The sequence below is a fragment of the Pistacia vera genome, unplaced genomic scaffold (genome assembly GCF_008641045.1).
Source record: "Pistacia vera cultivar Batoury unplaced genomic scaffold, PisVer_v2 Contig566, whole genome shotgun sequence".
In the NCBI taxonomy this organism is placed as follows: Eukaryota; Viridiplantae; Streptophyta; class Magnoliopsida; order Sapindales; family Anacardiaceae; genus Pistacia; species Pistacia vera.
The window spans coordinates 1,339,867-1,356,655 of NW_022196408.1; the positions used below are offsets into that span (position 1 = coordinate 1,339,867).

The 16,789-nt window shown below is 33.4% G+C and overlaps 2 protein-coding genes across 4 annotated transcripts; one reads left to right on the forward strand and one right to left on the reverse strand.

The window, feature by feature from the left end:
• The first annotated feature begins 6,884 nt into the window (after nt 1-6,884).
• LOC116108571 lies at nt 6,885-14,105 on the forward strand. Of its 2 annotated transcripts, none has more exons than XM_031394811.1 (14): nt 6,885-7,251; nt 8,824-8,879; nt 9,030-9,204; nt 9,748-9,849; nt 10,102-10,173; nt 10,510-10,626; nt 10,803-10,880; nt 11,443-11,505; nt 11,585-11,681; nt 11,812-11,890; nt 11,964-12,175; nt 12,723-12,868; nt 13,343-13,465; nt 13,853-14,105. In XM_031394811.1, exons 1-14 carry the CDS (start codon nt 7,165-7,167, stop codon nt 14,003-14,005), a joined length of 1,560 nt encoding a protein of 519 aa, XP_031250671.1. In that variant the 5' UTR covers nt 6,885-7,164; the 3' UTR covers nt 14,006-14,105. The 2 variants fall into 2 exon arrangements, with proteins under 2 accessions (XP_031250671.1, XP_031250672.1); XM_031394812.1 differs by having other exon boundaries at nt 9,127-9,204.
• Nucleotides 14,106-14,364: 259 nt separating this feature from the next.
• LOC116108572 (cytochrome B5-like protein) lies at nt 14,365-16,764 on the reverse strand. Of its 2 annotated transcripts, none has more exons than XM_031394814.1 (6): nt 16,601-16,757; nt 16,319-16,421; nt 16,184-16,224; nt 15,767-15,844; nt 15,565-15,656; nt 14,365-14,825 (listed from the first exon to the last, which is right to left on the reverse strand). In XM_031394814.1, exons 2-6 carry the CDS (start codon nt 16,395-16,397, stop codon nt 14,759-14,761), a joined length of 357 nt encoding a protein of 118 aa, XP_031250674.1. In that variant the 5' UTR covers nt 16,398-16,421; nt 16,601-16,757; the 3' UTR covers nt 14,365-14,758. The 2 variants fall into 2 exon arrangements, with proteins under 2 accessions (XP_031250674.1, XP_031250673.1); XM_031394813.1 differs by having other exon boundaries at nt 14,371-14,825; nt 16,319-16,419; nt 16,616-16,764.
• Between the last annotated feature and the right edge of the window lie 25 nt (nt 16,765-16,789).

Below are 16,789 nucleotides of genomic sequence, written 5' to 3' on the forward strand. Positions count from 1 at the left end.
GTTGTTTGGAAGTTGTTGTGATTGATTTATAAGTGTTTGATGCCAGAGTGGCGCCAGATCGGCGACGGCGCCGACTAGGTGAGAGAATGTTTTTTAGAAATGAAAATGTTAAATGAAATTTTAACCTTCACGGTTAAAAGAAATGAAATGCCATCCTTTAAGGCGGGAATCTGGAAACTATAACCAAGGATACCAATCTTGGATTTCGCAAAACCTTGGGTAGAACATGTTGTTTACCTAAAAATAAATAAAAAGTAAAAATAGGGCTGTCTTATTCCACGCAACCAATATAGCATAGAAAATCCCGTAAAAATATAATTGGGATAAGAAATGGGTTGTACAAATAATTGAGAATCTGAAAGTGACTGGTTTGGTTTCAAACTAGGTTAAGAATCTAAAAATATTACATTTGTGCTATAGTAGGGCATCAGCATCCAACGGATATTCTCACTCTCTCAACTCAAGTCACTATTAAATTTCAATATGAAATAGAGACCAAAGGGGGAGTAAAAATCAATGACTGGTAGTTACAAACTTGAAATTCTAACTGATTTGAAATAAATCATCCCACTGCCTTCATATGAAACCTTCCAGATGGACCTTACTATCATTTTCATATGTCTTTAGCACACAAGACAATTACCAAACAAATCAAAATCTTTGATTGTTTCCATACATATATTATACAAATTTATTAAAATTGGTTCTGTTTATATGTTATAGATAGCGTGTGGTGCATTTGGTTTATTTTTTTGATATGATTTTGGAGATAGTATTGAATAGTTGATAGGGTTATGATTACAAGATAAGATTTGTAAAATATGTGTTTGGTAGAGTATTTAACTTAAGTTATATTTAATAATCTAAATATTTTATGGTAATTTTGTCACCCGTAGATATTAAAAAACAAAAACTCATATAAGTTCAAGTACTAATCCAACTGTTTAAAAATATCACATTAATACATATATGACAAAAGTACTAATTATCAACCCTTACAATTATTATTACACGTATACTCTATTAACAACTACGATATGATCAATTGTATTACCTATAATGCTTCGTTATATTATCCCATATAGTTTCATTTGTCTATAATACCTTGTTATGGTTGACTAATCAAATCAATATTTACAAACAACCTTACCGTATAAACGTGAAAAAGGCCCTAAAAAAAAAAAAAAAAAAAAAAAAGAGGGGTGAAGAAGCGTGAAAGAAGAAAAGAGGACGCGTTAAAAAGGAAGACTGAAAAAAAAATCAAACGGTCATAAAGCTGTCAGAAAAGTATCATAATAGAGTTTTCAAGATTCTATTGTCTAAATAATGAATCAAACATTATACGAAAATCTGTCTCAAAATATGGATAAAAATAACATCCAATATTATTACTGACAGGATTGGTCTAGGTTAAGCAAAAGCTGCCTTTCAAAATGCAACTCTTTCAAATTCCATTGTATAAATGTCAAAGTCAAACTAAACCAGCCCACTGAGTCACTGACAGCCCATTGATTGCCGAAATCCTCCTTCTACATATATTTCTTGTATGGATGATCATGACAACTGGCGCTATTGACAGGTTTCAAAACAATATTCATTAATATTATAAGTCACGTTTGACTTATTATTTTGGATAAAATTAGATAATTAGATAGAGTTATAATTATAAGAATAAAATTTATAAAATATGTATTTGATTGAGTATTTTAATCTTGATATTTATGTTAAATATTTAATTAATATTTTTTTTATAAATAATTTATTAATATAATATTTTATTAAATTTTGTTGAAATAATGTATTATTATATATATAACTTATCAAGTTATATTTTAATAATACTAAATATTTTATTGATAATTTTGACACCCATAGATATTAAAAAACAAAAACTTATATTAATTTCAAGTACTAATCCAACTATTTAAAAACATCACATTAATACATATATAATAAAAGTATTAACTATTAACCCTTATAATCATTATTACACGTATACTCCATTAACAACTACGATATGGTTTACTGTATTGTCTATAGTGCATTCGTTATGTTATCCCATATAGTCGTCATGGTGAAGTAGTGACGAAAAGTGAAGAAAAATGATGAAGAATGCAGTGAAGAAAATGGTTTAATTTTCTCAGTCAGATGCAGCGCAGAAAATGGTGAAGCAGTCACGAAAAGTGAAGAAAAATGGTGCAGAAAATGGTTCACGCAGTGCAGAAAAATGAATAAAAATAAATTGAAACGGTCAAAACCTGAGAAAGCTGTGAAGATGCAGACAATTCAAACTTGTGTCAGGATTATGTTTTGGGGATAAAGTTTTGAAAAAAATGAACCAAACATTATTTTAATAATACGATCCAGAATAGGAATAAAACAATATACAGGTTGTACTTTTTCTTTTTCCGGTTTTAAGAAAAAAAAAAAAAAACAAGAAACTTGGGACCATAAGTCGAAATGGCGATGGACTATCAATCCATCATCATATAACGTATATACCCTCTACCACTCTACTGTTTCACTCATCACAAAAGAACGAGTCCCACATCTTAGATGCTGAAAAAAAGACAACTCATGCTCATCGCACATGTTCGTGCATTTATGTTCCTACACCGCAATTAACTTTGTATTTAAAATATTAAAATTAAGGTTTCAAAACCCGATCCATGGAGTGACCCAATCAGATTATCGGATTGGCCAATTAAATCGGTTCAACCATTGGGTCAAACCGTTATGTCATTATGTTGATGTCAGCGTAATAACGTTATTCAGACATATAAAAGAATATAAAAATGCAGTTTAACCATTAGGTCGAACCAGTTGGACCGACAGTTCGTAATAAAAAATCTGGTTCAATCGCGGTTCCAAATTGGGTTATTTAATATTTTCGATTTTTAATCGAACCGACCCGACTCGATCACCGACTCCCAATTTAACCAATTGAACCGGTCGGACAGGTTGAGTTTTAAAACCATGATTTAAACTACTTTTAATTAACTAGATTTAAGGTGAGAGGGAATAATGGATATCGTGTATATACTTGTTACGCCTGAGAAATCAAGGGCTGACGTGAGAAATCACGTGATGGGGTGTGACCTGCTCCCGTCAAAACGGTAAGCACACGTCAGGCCTGTCAGACGCTATGGAGCTCCAACGTGTCCATTTCCCTGCTCCAAATCGTGTGGAATCAGCTTGGAAGGTGGGCAATGTGACGTAAAGCCGGATTTAGTCCTGACATTCACACTAACCCATGGATTTAATGATGATTACTTCTACTCATCTCACTATAAAAAGAGGAAGACCCCTTCATTAAGGGTATCCGACTATTTTATACTCTGAACTAGCTTTCTCTCTCTCTTTCTTGTATGTTTGTATTTATATTTTCCTAATCATTTATAAGTCAGTCCGCTATTGCGACCTGACCCACAATACTAATACAAATTAGTGGACGTAGGACTTGCTATCTTAGCATCCGAACCACTTTAAAAAGCTCTAATTGCATCTACTCTACATTTCATCCATAATCACGTGTGTCTCTTGACCAATTAACATTATGCATATGTCAATTAGTTGGTATCAAAAATCACGCATCAATAATACTTGCTGTAATTCTTATTTTGCTTCTTGTTAAATAAAGTGAAGTGATGATATATTTGAGAAGATTTAAAAATTTCCAGATCGGGTATGTAATGTTGCATTGGCCAAAAAACAAGGTCACGACCACGTCACATATATGTGGCTGAATGAGGCTGAGCTAGGCTACAACAACGTCACATGAGGCCTCGCCAAGCCACAATGACATCACTTCTAGCTTGTGGCCACTTTTTTTTTTGTGCTTTTATTTATTATTTTTCGATCGGCGTGTGAGGTCAACTTACTTATACTTTATACTAATTCCATGTGGAATTAGGTACCTCAACTAATTCCACATGACTTTATACTTTTACTTTTGTTTTCTTGTATCTATCAATTTTTTTTTTACTATTATATTATTATTATTTTGTTTAGGTCAAAATTTTGTAAAAAATAAAAAGTTAAAAACAATAATCTCCCTCAAGCGTAATCAAATAGCAAAAATCTCTTTATGGTTAGAAAAATAACAAAAATTCCCCTATCATTATTTTGTTTGTGTTAAACTAAATGATATAGGGGTAATTAAGTAAATATTCATTCAACTATCAATCTATCATGTTATAAACCCTAAACAATACACTAACAGCAAAATTTTTTTTTTTTTGGTTATTTTTGAAATATCAAGTGGACTTTTTTCATTTTATTAAACCTCAGGGGTTGGGGAAAAACCCTCAAGAAAAAAGTATTTTAATCTTTAGACAGAATATTATTTGCTAGATGCCAATCCCATTAATAGCTGCTGTTAATTTCAATGGGATTTATGAGAGTTTTTGAAACTGTAAGACTTGAATGGTGGACCAAAAACAAGAGGGTTTAATAGAGTTCTAATCGTAGAAAGAGTAAAAAGATAGGAGGTACGGAGTTTTTTTTTTAATTTAATTTTTTTTCATATTATAATTATCTTTTTAACCTTGATATTAACGGAAAAAGTTTTAACATTTGGTAACAACAAAAATTGTAGGGTATATTGGAAAACTAATGTGGTCTAAAAGAATTAAGTTATAAATTTGAGTAAACGAAATTTTCACACCTAAGGTTTGCCTTAATGACACTTTCCCACCCAAAAAGCTTCAAAATACCACTTTTCAACCCAAAGTTAATATTCCATTACTACCCAAAGTCAATTTCAGTCGATTCTAGCAATAAAAATTTTCTTCGTCACCACCATTTGAACTTCTAGTATTCTTTCTACAAAATCTCTCTTACCTCTCTTACTCTGGCACCTGATTTCTTATCGATTATCAGCCATCGTAAAATTAGGGTTTCATGTTTTTAACTGATTTTCGACTGATTCCGATGATGAATATTCAATCGGTCACCACCATTCAATCCACCGGCCTTCACTCTACAAAACTCTTTTTATTTTAGCTTCTAGTAACTGGATGAACATCAATTGAGAAAATGAAGTATAAACATTGGGTGGATAAGTAGTATTTTGAAACTTTTGACAGTGACAAGGCAAACCTTTGGTGGGAAAAAGTCGTTTACTCTTATAAATTTTCCCTTCTAAGAAATATAAACTAAAACTTGATTGGTCCACTTTGGTGAAGTGGTCTGAGCTTGACATGACTGTTTTGAGCGGTCTCCTAATCTTAAATTTAAATGTGGTGGGATGGTTGTTATGTTAAGTACCTATAAAACAAATATTTGTTTTATATTTATTTCCCACGATTATCATGCATAGCATTACCCTTGTTTCGCTTTTCCAACCAATCATTGCCTATTGTCGCATATTTACTGCTAATTAATTTTTTTTTTTTAAATATTGATGCCAGTATTCAGCATTAACACAAACATTTTTATTCTTGCCTTGTCTAAAAATCATCACTCACTTTCTATATGACAAGGTGAATCTTTCTCAAAGGTTTAAGATTAGAGAGAGTGTTGTGTATTAAAAGAGAAGATTCCAGCATAATCCGAAGATCCACATGACCCAAATTAACATACGTAATATCAAATATTTTTTTTATATTTGTTTTCGTGCCTAATCCACAATTGATTTCTTAACCCAACGTCTAATGTTTCTTTCTTCCAAGCGTGACACACTTATATTATTGACTAATTTATACCTAAACCAAATTAATTCCTGTACACGTAACGTGGGTGATTCCTCATCTGTCTTTATCCCATGTTAATTACGTAAGCATTGTCCACTAAATATCTACTAATGCCACTCTTATTAGTTACTTTCCATGGGAGAATTCGTTTACCCAATTAAATAAGTTGTATTTAAATTATTTCGATAGTGTTGAGGCGTAATTTTGACACCAATGACGTGTAAAATGTCAAATTGTTTTTAAAAATTACACGTGAATGATTCATGAGAAATGTTTATGGTGCTGAGATGATATATATTTGATGAAACATAAATAAAAGATGGACAAAATGGATTTTTATTGTGGTTCGGATGCTTAAAGCGAATCCTATATCTACTGTTATTTTATTATTCTTTGGCTATTTTTATGATATTACATGTAAGGTGTACAAAAACGGAGAAATACTTTGTTTACAGAGAAAAATAATGAAACTTAAATCTATGTCCAACTCTCATATGTCTAACCTCTCTTTTTCATGAAGAGATGTGCCAATTTATTCTTTTAAGTTCAATGTAACGAATGTTTTTGTAAATAATCTTAATATGGACCATTCCTTAATTTTTATCTTAAAATGGGATAGGATTGATATAAAATATCTTTTAGAGACCGTTTAAGTTTTTAAGAGTTAATACCATCTTATCTTTTAAGTGTTTGTTGAACTTTGATTGATGATGTTGATATTAGTGTGTATTTTTGACACAGCAGATAATCACAGATCTTTTTTGATGTTGTTAAATATTTCTTATAAAATTTATCAAAAGCTTCTTCCCCTTGCCACAAGTAATAATTCTCCAATAAAATTTCAAACTCTGGGTTAAAGCTGCAATTCTACCTCCCAAAATAGAATTGGCGTGGCAGTAGCAATTAGACTGCCAAAAGCCCAAAACAATGGCCACCGTCCAGAAAGTACATGCATTTGAATGAAGATGATTGAAAAAAAACGCTTTAAAGGCGACAGCGAACGAAGATTCGGTTCGTAAAGTAGCATCTTCCTTCCTGACTCTTAAAAAGAGCAGAGCGAGAGTGACCAGTAAAACACCCGCACGTGCCTACCACCTCACACGCCTCCAAAATCCACTCCGTCTCCTTCTCTCTTCTTTTACCTATATATATATAACCACCCATCCAACGGTCTCTCCCTCTTCTATCTTTCTTCAATACACACAGTACCACTCTCAACAGGTCAATTTCCCCCAATCAAAAAAAATAAAAAAATTATAATAAATATAATTACGCAATCTCTCGCACTTGCCCTCTTGTCTCTTTCTCTCTCATCCTGCCTCTCTGTTTCTGTTTTTTCGGTTGCTCTAGTTCACCGTTGATGGCGATTTGTTAAATACGGCGCACAGTCTGCTTATTTTTTTTATTATTTCATCTGTCCTTAGCTAGAGGTGATCGATTAGATACCGAGGGGGAGAGAGCAAGAAGAACGATGCCTGCATTGGACTCTATCGATTCGCTTCTCTTCTCTCTCGCCAAAGCTTTTTGTAGTCCTTTTGCTATTTTCATTCAGATCCAGGTAAGTCACTTGCTACGTTTTTGTTTTCTTTTACTGTAATATAGATCCAGTTCTGTTTGGCTGCCGTAAATACGCTATAATTTTTTACTGCTTCAGCTTACCTTTTAGTTTCTGGAATTTAAATTTCATAAGGTTGCAAATTTTGATTTGGTTTGATGTATTTTCGTAGCATCTTTTCTTTTTGTTTATTGTGAATCCTTTTTTTTTTTTTTTTTTTTAAAATTTCGAATTCCCCATTTTCACGTCATTACAACTCTTTTTGGATCTAAGTTTCGAAGTTGATTGAAATGGCTACACATGAATGCTTAGAATTTTCTTCTAAATAGTTTCTGTTAACGTTTGCGGTGATATTGGTATTTTCTGCGGCATAATGGAGGTTAAGTATTTGAATTTTGGCCACAATTTTGTTGCCTTGGCATGGAATGCAAATTTATGACACAGTTTCCTAAGAACAATTTCTTCATTTTATTTTTATATTTTAGATTGTTATTGTTTGTTTGTTCGTTTTTTTATTTTTTTTTTTATTTTTTGAAGTTTTGCTTTTAGTTATGATCATCATATGTAATTGTTGAACTACCTACTAGTATAAAATATTTTAACTAATACAAAATGGCTCAATGACAATTTTTAAGCTCTAAAATGTGTCACACTACTATAATTTTCAAAAGTTTCAGATGAAGGATGGTACCTAACGCTCCAAAACTCTTGTTTTATGAGCACAATGTTTCTTGATCGTGGAGATGACTTTCTGCTTATCTTAGTCTAATGAGTGCTTTTGTAAGTAAAATGTTACTTAGGTTAACAGAAGGTTTCATTCTGCTGCTATAATTGGGTTCTGAAATAAGAGAATTTAGTTCAGAAAGTGTTTATGTGAGAATTTAGTAAAATGTTTTGCAATTTTAAAGTTTCTTTTTTATTTTTTTTTATTTTTTGGGACAACTTGTTCACTATTTTGCTTCTCACTTAACCATTAATACAAAAGTTTCTGTTACTTGTCAAGGGAAAAAGGAGGGAGAGTCTAGGAAGATGAAGAAAACTGTGACAGAGTTGTAAAATTGTTTCTCTGTGTAGCCTTTAATTTGCCTTCTATAACGAGACTTAGGTCACTTAATTTTTACTGGTCTTAAAAATGTTATTAATAGTGCACAGGTGCACATTCTAATTGAAGTATGAAGCAGAAGAATTATACCTAATGGGATAGTTGACCTGTAATGTCTGATGATGTTTCAGCAGTTATTAAAGAGCTAACTTTATAGTTAATATAATGGTTTCAATTGTTTATGTGGTACCTTAGGAGCTCTAATTACTTTCAGAATCCCATTGTTATACATGAATGACCATTTTCGCTTTTCCTTTGTGTATTGGCTTTGTTATTTTATCATCATGTGATGTTGAAGAGAATCAGAAAACTTATATGAGCTGACCCTTGCTTTGTGGCCATCATATATTTGTTGTCATTGCCCTACACTACTTGCTTGCCATTTTATCTTGCAACTTGTTTGTTTCAAAACTTAGGTTGATTCTTTTCTGTTGTCATTGCTTATCAGTCTGAATCTCTTACATTTGGTGTAGGGATGTCTAATCTGCTTAATTCTTGCAATTGGTTGGGCTTTTGCTGCCTATGTCAGGTATTAAGATTTACTGTATAGAAATAATGGTGATAGGCCTCCAAGGCTTATCTCCTGCTATCATGTTGGTATTAAAGCTTCTTGCCACTTGAGGCACTTCTTATATATGAAGTCTTTCTTTCTTTATTTATTTATTTTTTGGTCTCTCAGGAATAGGGAGATCAAGCAAATGAAAGATAGCATGAGACATGGCAATAGCTTGGCATTTCTTTGTCATGATATTAATGAACTTGAGCACTCCAATCAGGTCAATTTGCCAAGGGTGTCTGTGGTCATGCCTCTAAAAGGTTTTGGAGAACACAATCTACACAATTGGAGAAGTCAGGTGAGTCTTTTTAGCATAGAAGTTCTGCTGAGCACTGACTCTGAAAGCTTTAAATTTTTTTTCTAGCTTGCTATTGAGAAATTTGTTAACCTTTTTTGTTTCTGCTTTTTTTGGGTTGTCATGACTGCTATCATCACTATTAGCAAGATGAAAGATTGTGTAGTTGGGGGTCTTAGTATGTATTAAGGCACATACATTATACCCCTGCATATAAACAGATGTACACCTTATTTACGAGGCAAAACCTTAAACAAGTCCAGTCTGTGTCTGTTTGATGTCCAAGTTAGCTTTGGGTTAGTTTCTAAAATATTTATTCCCAACTAGAAGTTAATAATGTTAAAGATACTTCTATTTCCCCAGTAGTAGATTTAACTAGATGAGGGCTTTCAACAGCTTGAAGCTAATACCTGGGCAGATTATTTTTATTGTAATGACTAGTGTTATAGTCGAAAATTTCAAGTTTAATATGCAAGCCTTTCTCTTAGTTGCCTGAATTAATAATGTTTTTGAGATGGTTTGATTTCTGTTCATTACTGTATGCAGATTACATCACTTTATGGTGGTCCTTTAGAATTTCTTTTTGTTTTGGAAAGTGCAGAAGACCCTGCTTACCATGCTGTATCTAGGTTATTGTCAGATTTTAAGGTACACATCTAATCCACTGAATGTGATTTGCTCTTGTCATCACATGTTCTTTGTAAGTTATGCATGTTATGATTGGAAGGATAATTATTTTCTTTCTTGCTTTCTCTAACCTTGATGCTGTGGAAGTATGGATGTTAAACCCGAGTACTTGACTTTAGCTATTGTTCATGGATGTGGCAGCTTGAGGGATCATTTTGGACTTCTGTACCATGGCTTCCCTTCCTGACTTATTTGCATTATTTGTGTCCACAGGATGATATCGATGCTAAAATTGTTATAGCTGGTTTCTCAACAACTTGTAGTCAGAAAATCCATAACCAGTTGGTATGTAACAAGTTTAGAATCTATTATATTTCCACTGTATATAAAAGATATTATTAATATCTTATGACTAGTTATTTGTATTCTTCTGCAAGAAATCAAGATGTGTTGGGGATGGCTATCTGAAACTTTACTTCTTAATTGAGATTAGATGTCTGATATAATCTTGCCCTTTTTATGAATATTACTTCTAGAAAGCCTAAGAGATGTGCTGAATGTACAAGCTTGTATGGAAATTGGAGCTCATTTAGATTCTTTGCCTAAGATTTTGTTAATTTGTCTCTGTTAGAAGCATGGTTCCAGTCACCGCTTAATCATAGATATGCTTCTTTTGTGAAGGTTGGGGTAGAGAACATGCATAAGGACAGCAAGTATGTATTGTTTTTGGATGATGATGTTAGGCTTCACCCTGGGACAATAGGCGCCCTCACTGCTGAGATGGAAAAAAATCCTGAGGTACTGCATCAGAGTCACCTATATGCCTACTGTTAAGGAAATTGTATTTGTTTCAGGATAATTATCTTTTCCTGTGCATTTTTTTCCTTCAGGTGTATCCTTCTTTTATGGTTATGAGCTTTGGTTCAAAACGGGATCCTCTTATGATTTTTAACTTTCTTTGCAATGGTGTGCAGATTTTTATTCAAACTGGATACCCTCTTGATTTACCTTCTGGAAGTTTAGGAAGTTACTGTATCTATGAATATCATATGGTATGGCGCCATCTATAACTTCCTTTCTTCTTTTTCTCATGCTTACAGTTTGTGTGCGTAATGCTAATATTGTCCTGTATTACTCATGTAATGTTCCATTGATCTCCTAATATGTGCAACTAAACTGTAGATGATAAACTCACAGCTTTGGTTTCTGTGAATTAGATAAGAGAAAAGAAAATTTGTGATGGTTAATCTATGCCAAGTATTGTGTCAGAAAGAAGTTGTATTCTCTCTTGAATTTCAAATAAGAGAACGGCATGATATGCTATCAATGCAAACATCAACTCCTATTTAATGTCAAAGGAACCTATTGTTTTATGGGTGATGGTTTCTCAGTGTAGTTATTCTGAAATTGTTTGCCAAGAGCTGATCCTTATTGATTTGGAAAAGCTTTTTCGTTGGAGTCAGTTGATTTAGTTGCAAAAAGTTCTGTAAATGAATGTGGAACTGTGCATTAGTGGGCTGATTTTGTTATATGACATTATATTGGAAACCTGCCATGTCCGTTATTTTTAAGCTTTTTCCATTTTCACTCACTAACTGCTGAATTTTCTTACAGCCTTGTTCGATGGGCTTTGCTACCGGTGGGAGAACATTTTTTCTATGGGGAGGGTGCATGATGGCAAGTAGCTATACCATCTTTTCTGGTGCTACATGTACCATCTTGCAGTTTTATTCTAATTGTTCTGTATTGTTTCCAGATGCATGCTGATGATTTTAGACTTGATCGCTATGGTGTGGTCTCTGGACTCAAAGATGGTGGATACTCTGATGATATGACTCTTGCAGCTATATCTGGTAATGTACTCACCGGTAATCTCTACAAGCTGACTAGAGTAGACTGGGAAGCAACCTGTCTACTGATGGTCACAGATCACAATTTTATATTAACAAGAGCTGTCAACCTTTTTCTTTTGTAACTTCTCAGGGGCTCACAAGAAGCTCATTACATCACCTCCAGTTGCTGTTTTTCCTCATCCCCTTGCCAGTGATCTTAATTTTGGAAGGTTTGAGATATTGATTCATTTGAACTTAAGTCTATAGGAGTCATTCCATGTTAACTTTTGTTTTGTTGTGTAGGTACTGGAATTACTTGAGGAAGCAAACGTTTGTTTTGGAATCATACATATCAACGGTTAATTGGATAATGAATCGTGCATTGTTTTCTTCCCACTGTTATCTATCATGGGGATTTGTGGCACCATACTTTATGGCTCTGATGCATATAGCAGCTGCCTTGCGGACCTATATCAAAGGGTATTCACCTGAGGAAACAAACATTACTTCTGGTGGTGAGCACACTAATTATTCTTGTTAGGTAGGTTAGTGCTAATTTAGATGAAATATATTATGCCGATGCCGGATGAAGTTGTGTCTAACTTATTCTATATGCCAAGACATGACAGTATGTAATGATACAGCTTTTGTATCTTAATGAGGGATATTTGTGATAGATTTATTATCTGTAGGATTGGTAGTCTATGTAATCACATAGAAGACCATAGTAAGTAAATTGTTGATTGTAGTTATGTTGATAATTATTGGTGTTGAATGTTACAGACAAATTAAAGTCCCTCCCTCCCTCTACCTCATGTAATGTGTGCTATTATCCATTGATATCAGGGCAGGAGTTTTTCAATCTAATTTATCCACTATAAATGTTAGTAACAGTCCTCACGTCCTGTTGAGTATATATTCTTCTCACTTTCACATTTGTAGGTTGCAATTATCTGCTGATGTTTTATATGTTAGGAATGAGAAGCTTATGCCAGAGCACTCCACTTTGTTTGTATGTAATAATTCTATGTTCTTATAGCTGGGCCAACTGCTTTTGAATAGGGTTGTTACTGGTAAGCTGCCTAGCTATTTGCACCTTCACAGAACTTTTATCAATGTGGAACTTGACAAGGATAGAAGTCCAGCTGTGCAACATGCTATCCCCTGAGGCACCAAGACTTTCACTTGCTACATATAACTGGGGCCTTGTAAGTATTTTTAGCTCTCTTCGTTTGGTGGACCTTCTTTATAGTGGTCAAAATAATATTCAGTTGCCTCTGTTTATGAAAGGTATTTTTATTTTATTTTATTTTAATAAACCCCTTGCGCTGATTTGCTTCAAATCCATCTTAAGCTTTATATGAATGAGCAGATGAATCTTTACCTTTGGTGTGAGGAAGCTGAGGTTAATTTTTTGGTTTCGAAAATAATTGTCTGTTTCTTAAATCTAAAAACACATAAAAAGAACAGTACTGGAGAATAGGAATTTCTAAACAAGAAATTCATTTACTACACTGGTGATGAACTCCACAAATGACTATGATTATATAGGATTTGAAAAACACACAAAATGCTTGATTTTTAAACTAACATCTGAACATTGTTTGATTAAGAGCTGGGGCATTATAAAGATGACTAACGAGTATACTCTAATGTAATTGACGTGACTTGCTACGGAGCAGGTATTCATTGCACTGGTGGTGGATAACTTTTTATACCCTCTATCAGCATTTCGTTCTCATTTTTCTCAGTCTATCAATTGGTCTGGTATCAGATATCACTTGAGGAATGGGAAGATAAACAAGGTATGTCCTTTAAGGCCAAAGTGTTAATTTTCTCCGCATGAAATTTCATCTTTAAATTTAATGCCAGGACTATTACCGGTGCTTGAATATGACTGAAAACAATATATTTTAAGGCTCAGTGTAACAATCTGTTTGATGGTCCAAGTAAATATGTTGCTTCTACAAGGCCGTTTAATATTATTTCCGCATCTTTTAAAGAAGGATGGACCTAATAAACATTTTTTGTCTTGTAGATGTCTACGAGTTGGTGGCATTTTGTTAACCAAATGCTTGACTTATTAGTTATGAATATATATACAAGATTAACAATTAGCAATTAAGCAAATATAATAAGTTTCAGTTTTGATCTGCAACTTTCCGTAACAGCAATATTTATGCATTCTGCAGATTGAACGAAGCAAGAATATGGGTCCAACTTTTACAGATTTGGGAGGAAAGCATTTGTATGGGAAGAAAGGAGCTCCACAAAAGATCTCATTTGTCAGCTCATTGGCCAGAAGTTTGGCACAGTGGCATCAGCCTAAGAAATTTGATATCTAGAATTAAGCTTCCTCATACAAATTATTGTAATCACTCTTCTTGCATGTCGTGATCTGATGGGTGGAAAGGGTTTCAGAAGTAAATTATCATTGTTTGATTATATATGGTCTATTGTATCACTAGGCAAATTCAAATTGGTTGGTGTTAGTGATTTAGCCACTAGGAAGTTTTGGCTCATTCTTTTTTTATCCCCCATTCAATCAATTTCATTCTTCAGCATCAACCCACTGTAGTCTGGGCTGATCTTGTAATTTGTATTGATTCTTGTTCTGTAATTCTACAGATTTGTTATACAGTTGAAACTCAAAATCTTAGACACTTTTGTGAATTCCCGATTTCTGCAATCTGACAGTATGATAAGTTGTTTTGCTGGATAAACAAAATTTCTTTTTTTCCTTATCCCACACTGTCCCTTCCAATTTGAAATCCAATTCCAGGCAACGTCATTAGAATTTACAAGGAAACAGTTTGACAAACGCTTTCAATATCTTTGCGTAGCCAAAGGCCGATGAGCTATGATGCACTGAGAAAAATTTGCAATTTGGAGATTGGGCAACATCAGTTCAAACCCCAAAAATTCACGGAAAAATAATAAAAAATACATAAATGAAAAGAACATAATCATGATCATGACTCCTTAAAGTAAAAGGTAACTGGCCATAATGTGGGGAAGAACTAGCGAATCCAATAGAAGAAAAAAGTTTTCCGAGTACATTTGTTGGTTGTTTTTACAAGCCACTGGCTATCAACAAATTACTGCTCCAGGTCTCCAATGTAGAAGTCTTCAATCATGTCAAAAACTCTGGTGGCATGCTGTGGTCTGCCCCATCGAACCAAAAAAAATAATTTTTTACAACATTTAATTCAGAACTTTAACTACCTGTGCTCATCTACATGCATATAAAATTAAAATCACCAGGAAAAGATAACGAAGAAGTCAAGAAATATTTAAGTTTGAAAAATTATCCATTAAAATTGAAAGTTCTGATGGTGGTCCTGTTTTGAGTTTCAGAGAATAGAGATTCAAGCATATTTCTGGAGTTGCGGCATACAAATCAGGAACTTTAACTATCGGGGGTATAATCTATACATCTTTCTGCAATTTTAAGCTTAAGTTAATATACAGGTGATATACAATTCGTGGTTTATGTCAACCACGGAGATTTTTGACACAATCTGGTAAAACCAAGGGTAACTTTTTGATATATTGCAGGAGAGGTTTCTAACGTATTCAGAAGTTTAGAGAAAATTGTCATTTAAAAAAGCAAACTTCTGTGATGCTTCACTACTATCATTCAAAGAGTAATAGAGCCAAGGAGAGGTTAATTACAATAGCTATTGACAATAATTATTTTTCTGATTAGTAATAAATTTATAAGAGAAAAAGAGGCATACCCTTAGTTCACAGGAAATATAAGAGAGATACTCAAGAAGACATTTTTCTATACTACATATTTTATTGGACAGAACTCAAAGATGGACAGAATCACCTAGTTTGAAATTGCTAAATGAGTGGTGAAAATAAACAGAAAGTGAGGAGTCAGTTGATAGAGGCATACCCATAAAATCCTTCAGTTGAATCATCACCAGCATGTGCTAGGATGGCATCACCACCTGGGTGTTCTTCTACATATGAGGTAACATCATACACCTGCAATAATTAGAAAAAAAAGGAACCACAAAAAATGTCCAATCACATTAACACCATTTAAATAGTTCCAAGTTTAAGATGGAGAATCAAGCCAAATACAGAGATAATACCTTGTTCTTGATGATTATCCAGCAATCAGTTCTCTTATTATGCAAAGAGACTTCAGTCTTACTATAGAGTTTGGATGCCTAAGAACACAAAAGAACATTTAAAATTATAATTAAGAGTTAAGTAGCCACATTTACTATGACATATGCAACTAAGCACAAAAAGAAATATCATTAGAAATACTCTCCTAATACTACATTGTATACAGCCGTTTAGGATCATTTTGGGCAATAAAGTATGATGAAGGTGTTCATATTCCATATTCTTCTGATCAGAAAAACATTCGAACTTTCTTATCTTCTAAAAGTTCCTCAGCATCAAAATAAAGTTATGCAGGTAAAACGCTACAGAATCAGCTTCAAAATCAAACGTGTAACAGTCCAAAGGATACTTTTTAAAGTTCCCAAGATCAAAAGTACCTTATTAGTGTTAACATTTGGGTGAACCGTTTTTGAATAAGCTGCATCGAACAAACATACACAAATTAAATATGGTTCGCATACAAAATCAAACACTTGAGTCTGTCAAAATAAAGAGAGAAATCTAAAGATTACCAGATTTACGGTCTCGTGGGATCAAAAGAAATACTCCCAAAATGACAGCTAAAATTAGTGCTCCCACAACTAAAACCATATCTCAAATCCAGCTCCTTACTCTGTTTCAACAGATTCACAAAAAAGAACAAAACTAAATGGAGCTCATTTCAGTTATTTGTAAAATGCTTTTATGCTAGTTAGTTTGCCCTTTGCTTTACGTCAACATTTTAAAGAAAAAAATAGAAATACATTTAAATCATTGTTTCTGAAGAGCAAAAGAAAAGAAAAACAAGTTAAGCTTTAAAAAATAATAACCTGTAAAAATGGAAGGAATTTGGATAAGCCGAGAGATCGCGCCGGAGAGATGAGTTATGATGACACTACCCTAGTAGTGACTCTTAATTGCCAGATATTAGAGTTGGAGGTCAGGTCAGGGATGTCTATGATATAATTTTAAAAGTCCAGGGTACAACAGATAATACACAACCT